Raw genomic sequence first — 6,971 nt, 5'->3', positions numbered from 1 at the left:
AAAACAGGAAACAAGAAAAGGGTGTTTTCACTTTTTAATTGTCAGTTTTCAAAATTATCATGATTTTAATAAGTCTAAATAATTTTTGATTCATTATGTGACATATGTAATATACTGTTAAAAAACAAAAAACAAAAAAACAGAAAACCACAGTGATGCCAAACGAACCCGTAGTAAAAAATTTTGTTGTACCTTCTAGACCAAAACCCCATTTCCATGTCTTCAGTTGGTCTTCAACCTCTGCAAACTGCCCAGAAATCAGATAATTAAAATTTTACCTATAAATTAAATAATGTCTTCATATATGGTTCCTGTAACAATCAAGAAACCCTCTATAATTCCTAGAATTTTCTCAACCTTTCGAGCTTTCTCGAGCTTAAATTCTACCCATTTTCTGGGAAATAATTCAAGTTCTCAAACTGCTGTTACTCCCACCACTACATGCACCAACTCCAAATTTCCGGGTAATTATTATTTTTTCTTTAAATTGCTTGAAAATATGACAATTATGTTATTATTTCATGTGGAAATTGCTTTAATGGGCATTATATGTAATTTGATTGGACTTACTGAAATTTCTTGAATTTTTGTTATGGTGTTGAATTTGTTATGTGCTAAGAGTATGCAAAATATCATCTTTCTATTAAAGTTTGTAACTTTTGATTGTTTTTATTTTTATTTTTGTATTCCTTTTATGGTACAATATTGGGTTGCCTGTAATTTGTATAATTTCATAGGGCCTGAAAAATTCATGGTGTTGCATTTTTCAAAAATTAAAGAGTACCCATTTTGTGTTGTTGTTAAAGTTCAATATTTTTAGGTAATGGGAGTTAAGAATATGCAAAAAAAAAGAATATCTTTCAAACTTCCAGAAATGGTTGATTATACTACTTCATAAAATTATGGAGTGTGGCTTATGAGGTGTTCGGTTGTTGTTCAACTGGAGTTAGTGAACTGATTATATTCTGAATGAAGTGTTTGATGTGGCTGCTTTATTCTGTAGTGATGTTATTATGACTTGATGATTACAGGGGGTTTGGAAGATAGCATTTATGCAATTCTCACGCTTGATCGATGGGAGTCACTGAACCACATGGAATATAGATTAGCTTCACTTAGACCAGTTCATGGAAAATTAGCTTTAAAATTTCTCGATTGGGTCATTAAAAGGCCGGGTTTGGAGTTGAATCACATGCTCCATATGTATTGTATTACAATTCACATATTAGTTAGAGCTAGGATGTATGACTACGCTAAGTCACTCTTAAAGCGTGTGTCTTGTTTAGACGTCGATGTAAGTTCCATTTTTGGAGCTCTTATGGGAACATATCGACTTTGCCGTTCAAATCCTTCAGTCTTTGATCTCTTAATAAGAATTTATTTGAAATTGGGACAAGTAGATGATGCTCTGGAGACATTTCATTTGATGGCTTCTCGGGGATTTAATCCATCAGTTCATACTTGCAATGTGATCTTAGCTGCAATACGGCAGCATCAGGTGGCTTGGGCTTTCTTTAAAGAAATGCTTGCAAGAAGGATTTGCCCCGATGTTAGTACCTTTAATGTGCTCTTGAACATTTTAAGTGCAGAGGGACAGTTTAAGAAAGCTGAGTATCTCCTCAGGAGGATGGAAGAATCTGGTTATGTCCCAAATGTGGTTACGTATAACACTATGCTAGGTTGGTATTGTAAGAATGGAAGGTATAAAGCTGTTTGTGACCTTATGGATCAGATGAGTTGTAAAGGTATAGAAGCAGACACATATACATATAATATGCTTATTGATAGTTTATGTAAAAATAGTAGGAGTGCGAAGGGGTATCTACTATTGAAAAGGATGAGAAAGAAGAAGATACTACCCAATGAGGTGACTTATAATACTCTTGTTAATGGGTTTGTCAAGGAAGGAAAGCTTGAAGTTGCTGATAAAGTTTTTGAGGATATGGCGAGGCTTGATCTTAAGCCAAGCCGTATCACCTATAATACATTGCTTGATGGGCATTGCAGTCATGGCAGTTATCAGAAAGCTTTCAAAGTTCTTTGTGAAATGGAAGCTGTGGGGCTTGCACCTAACGAAGTCAGCTATGGGACTTTGTTGAATGGGCTATGCAAGCATGCCAAATTTGAACTTGCAAGAAGTGTATTAGAGAGCATGAAATCAAAAGGTATCACGGTTAGCTGCAACATGTACACAATGATGATGGATGGGTTTTGTAAAAATGGGATGCTCACTGAAGCTGTAGAATTGCTAGCCGCAATTTCAAAGGACGGCGCTTGTGCTGATGTGATCACATATTCTGTGCTAATAAATGGATTCTGTAGGCTAGGAAAGATGCATAATGCGAAGGAGATATTATGTAAGATGTACAAAGCAGGAATCCGACCTAACAGGGTCATATATGCAACAATGATTTATAATGCTTGCAAACAAGGAAGAGTTAATGAGGCCTTGAAACATTATGCAGCCATGAACTTGGATGGACACGAAGCTGATCTTCAAACTTGCAATCTGTTGGTTTCCTCTCTTTGCAACAGTAAAATGTTTCTGGAGGCTGAGGATTTCATGCAACATATGACTAAACCAAGTGCCAGACCTAATTCTGTAACCTTTGATTGTATGATTGGGGGTTATTCAAATTTAGGCAAAGTGTCCAAAGCATTTTCTTGCTTTGATGAGATGATTAATCTAGGTCATGATCCAAGCCCTTTCACGTATGGAAGTCTTCTGAAAGGAATTTGTAGGGGTGGAAACTTCAAGATAGGGAAAAGATTTTTCCAATTGCTGCGTAATATTTCTGGTTTGCCCGATGTTTCTGCCTACAATACATTGATCGCTGCCATGTGTGAATCTGGCAGATTGTCAGAAGCAGTAGTTCTCTGCAATGAAATGATCCGAAATGATCTTCTTCCTGATAGTCACACATATGTTGCTCTTCTGAGTGGTTTGTGTAAAAAGGGGAAAGTTGTTGCTGCACTTCTCTTTCTTGGAAATTTGACTAGGAGAGGAGTTCTATATCCTTGCCAAGTGGTATATACAATACTGATTGATGCTTCATTTAAGGCTGGCCATCTAGACGCTGCTTCCTATTTGTATGAAAATATGGTGAGGGAAGAGGTCTACCCTGATGTAGTTGCTGCAAATGCTATTATAGATGGATATTCTAGGAAGGGACAAATGGTGAAGGCACATGAAGTTCTGCAGTGGATAAGTGGAAACTCTTTTCCAAATTTGGCGTCTTATAACATCCTTTTACATGGGTATTCAAAGATCCGGGAACTATCAAAATGCTTCATTTTGTACAATTCTCTAAAAAGCAAGGGATTTCTTCCTGATAATTTAACACAGCATTCCCTCATTCTAGGAATCTGTGAGACACAAGCAGTGGAGCTTGCTGTGAAATGTTTGAAGAAGATGATATTGGAGGGATGTATACCTGATCAGTTGACATTTAACATGCTTATCAGGAAATTTTGTGAAAGTAGTGAGATGGAGAAGGTATTCGAACTGACTGATGTGATGCTGAAAATAGGAGTGCAAACTGATAGAACTACCTATGATAATGTCATCATTGGACTCACCAAAAAGTCTGCTTTCCAGGAAGTGCATATGGTTTTTCATGAAATGCTGGGAAAGGGTTACGTTCCTACACGCAGACAATATACAACTTTGATGAAAGGTTTGCTTAGAGCAAGAGATATAGCAGGTGCATTCAGGCTCAGAGATGAGATGGAGGCCCTTGGCGTGAGCTCCTCTGATGTAGCTGATAGTGCGATGATTAGGGGACTTGTGAAATGTGGAAAGATTGATGATGCGATATTGGTTTTTGATAGCATACTACGGAAGAATTTGGTTCCATCTGCTCTCACTTTTACAACTTTGATGCATGGGCTTTGCAAAGAGGCCAGGGTCACAGAGGCTTTAAAATTTCGGGAAATTATGGAACAGCATAAACTAAAACCTGATGTGATTTTGTACAATGTGCTTATTTCAGGCCTTCATGCTGACGGTAATACTGAAGGGGCTTTTGAATTGTATAAAGAGTTGAAACAAAGGGGTCTTTGGGCTAACATTACTACTTTTGAGATTCTCATCAGTGCCGTTCTTGCTAGTAAGGATCTTGGAAAGGGTGAAACTCTTTTGATGGATATGCTAGAAAGGGGATTCATATCTCAAATTGGAAGCTCAGATGACATGCAGCAGCTTTTGATATCTGCTCTGGACACCCTGAAAATGTTGCGAAAAAAGGCAAATAGTGGCTAGGTTTATTAACAATCAGGCTTGGGCAAATTAAGTAACAGGATGCCTGATCACAGATATTTGTCCAATTTCATATTGCTCTCATCAAGCTGATCAGGTTTGTTTTCCATATTGGTTTTCTTGCAGTGCGTTAATCATGTGTGCAAATGTCGATTAGCCTGTTAAGAGTATAATGGAGCTACAATTTAGGTACTTAATCTTCTGCTTCGTACGGTTCAGGTAGAGACAGCACTGCTACAATTCGCCTGTTCCTTCTCATGGCTATATGATAGCTTGAAAACTTGACACATATCTTCTGTTAGATGCCATTCTTCCAATATGCTCGACTCTGGCTCTTGTCCTCTTGCATGCATGTGGGATCTGAAACAGGTTTTCTTTTTAAAATAGTTTTTCTGTCTACAAGTTTATAATTGATGCAGTATGCATTCCCTTTGGAGCTTCTTTATTTCATAGGTCTTTAAGTGAGGTTGCTTTTGGATTTGTGATGACAGGCTTTGTGCTGAGCGAAATAAGTGTACTTACATGTAAACAACCGTCTACATTTAGATAGAACAACTTGCTTGGCTACTCGGAATAAGTGGGTGTATGTTCTTGAAGATTCATACAATCAGCTGCAAATGAGGTCAAATCAGGATCTGAAGGGGAAATGGAATATGCAGTTTCAAGGTGAAGAGGGAATTGGTGCCGGTGCTCTCACAAGAGAGTGGTACCAGTCGTCTTTTTTTCAAGGGCTATCTTTGATAACGGAGCGCTACTCTTTACCACAGTTGGCAATAATATAACCTTCCAGCGAAATCCTAATTCTGTCTCCCAGACTGAAAATCTATCTTATATCAACTTTTTTGGTAGCGTGGTAATTTTTCATGAACACCCAGTAGGCCAGTACTTTATTTGATTCTTGAATTTTTCATTGTCCATTTTTCAGGCAACAAATGGGAGGAGCTGCTATGAATTATTGCATGTCTGATATTGGTTTATAACTTTTTAATATCTCTTGAGGATGTGGTCAATGTACAGGTTGCCAAGGCCTTATTCGATGGGCAACTTTTGGATGTGTACTTCACACTTTCCTTCTACACAGCATATTTGGGCGTGAAGGTGACCTATCATGATATTGAGGCTGTTGATTCCAGATTGCAATAAAAATTTTGAAGTGGTTGCTGGAGTTTAGTATTTTAACTATTTTTTACTATTTTATAATTTGTTCTGCTTTGCTTTTACGCAGACATCATTTTGGTCGTTTTGTATGATTGGGATGTGTTTCTCACGTCGTCTCTGATTGGCTTTGCAGAATGATGTTAATGATTTTTCTAGACCTTACTTTTAGCATGGACGCAGATGGAGAGAAACTTATTCTGTATGAGAAAACACAGGTACAGACTTGAGCTCTCTATTATGCTCCCAGTAGAATTTCCTCTTTTGCTGTATTGGTAAAGTATAAACCTACAACCTATAATTTGTTTGTAAAAATAACTCGATAACCCAAAAATGATGCAATGAACGACTGATGCAAGGGGGGAAGGGCATTTTAGACAGTCTACTTATAAGTTAGTAAAGAAGTGCTACAAATAAGAGAAGATTAGGAAGAGATCATTATGCTGAATATTGATGGAGAATTTTTACTCATAATTTTCTTTTGCGGGAGAGCCTTTACCTTTCGAAAGTAAGGAGTAGTAGTTTTGATTGCTTACTCATTAATCGAATACTCTATCCTGATTCCTGGCCCTTTTTTCTTCTAGATTTTCTGCTGTGATCTTCTAAAAATCTCATCTGATTCCTAGCAAATATTTTCTAATAGTGTTGCTTACTGTTTGTTGACAATTGAGCTTTTTTGTTGCAATGCAGCCCAGCATCAGTGGTTTGGTATTCACTTAGGAATTCGCCTTTGCTACATGCCTGCATTTCAGTCTCAATTACAGCTGAGAAAGGATAGGGTGTATAATCAGATCAGCAGCAACAAGCCAAGTAATTACCAAGCAAGGGTCTGTGCTATCTTGAGTGTTTCAGCCACTCAGTGAGAAGCTTTAGCTGTCCTTAACTTCAAAAACCTTGTTGAAAGCGGCTTGACAGGAAGCAAGATCCTACCCAACCATGCAGAAATAGACCTATTGGCGCGATCATTAAGCTAATCCTTAAGTTTAGTGATGAATTCATTTCATAATGTTGTTAAAGTTCCTAGGACCGTATTATATGGTAGATTTCATCATTTGTCAACTACAGAGTACTTCCTTGTATAGTATAACCAAAAATTGACTCCATTATAAAATTATTTGTTGGAGGGAACTTGTAGGTTGACTTTTTTTTTGTTGTTATATTATTTGATTGGTCTCAAATGACTTCAATCCATATATTAATCATATACAAGTATAATGCATTAGCCTACAATTTTATATGCAGCATAAAGTTTCACAGTAGAATATAACGGGTGTATTGTATAAGACATACACTAGCCAATGATCTATATCATTATCATTATTCCTATATAAAAGACGAATATTTATCTAGTCAACTGTTAAAAGTCAATCAATAGTAAATTGGTAATCGAAAGTAATCTTAACTATAATTAAAAGTCGCCGTTAAACTGTATATAGTGAAACAAAATTATACAGCTCTGAGAAAGGAATAACTTTGCTATGATGAGCTTTCTAGTGCTGCTCCTGGTACACTTTTCATCACAAGAAAAGCAGGAGTTATTTAATTTTTTAATTTTATT

The 6,971-nt window shown here is 36.8% G+C and overlaps 1 protein-coding gene across 3 annotated transcripts; it reads left to right on the top strand.

Moving 5' to 3' along the window:
• Positions 1–266: 266 nt before the first annotated feature.
• On the top strand, positions 267–6,577 carry LOC145605020 (uncharacterized). 3 transcript variants are annotated; one of them, XR_014104994.1, is made up of 6 exons: positions 267–464; positions 1,032–4,355; positions 4,478–4,627; positions 4,750–5,423; positions 5,550–5,631; positions 6,104–6,577. XR_014104994.1 is itself a non-coding variant. In XM_081661030.1 (2 exons), exons 1-2 carry the CDS (start codon positions 293–295, stop codon positions 4,259–4,261), a joined length of 3,402 nt encoding a protein of 1,133 aa, XP_081517156.1. In that variant the 5' UTR covers positions 267–292; the 3' UTR covers positions 4,262–4,425. The 3 variants fall into 3 exon arrangements, 1 of the variants encoding a protein (XP_081517156.1); XR_014104993.1 differs by having other exon boundaries at positions 4,750–5,631; XM_081661030.1 differs by lacking the exons at positions 4,478–4,627; positions 4,750–5,423; positions 5,550–5,631; positions 6,104–6,577 and having other exon boundaries at positions 1,032–4,425.
• Positions 6,578–6,971: the final 394 nt, after the last annotated feature.

Source organism: Chenopodium album, chromosome 22 (genome assembly GCF_948465745.1).
Source record: "Chenopodium album chromosome 22, dcCheAlbu1.1, whole genome shotgun sequence".
Classification (NCBI taxonomy): Eukaryota; Viridiplantae; Streptophyta; class Magnoliopsida; order Caryophyllales; family Amaranthaceae; genus Chenopodium; species Chenopodium album.
The sequence above is the reverse complement of the archived record's forward strand: the minus strand, read 5'-3'. Positions and strand labels throughout refer to the sequence as shown.

Bases quoted from the DNA above. Each gene is read 5' to 3' on its own strand.
- LOC145605020 (XM_081661030.1), top strand. From the start codon at position 293: ATGTCTTCATATATGGTTCCTGTAACAATCAAGAAACCCTCTATAATT. The intron at 465-1,031 runs GTAATTATTATT...TGATGATTACAG, and splicing joins CACCAACTCCAAATTTCCGG to GGGGTTTGGAAGATAGCATT.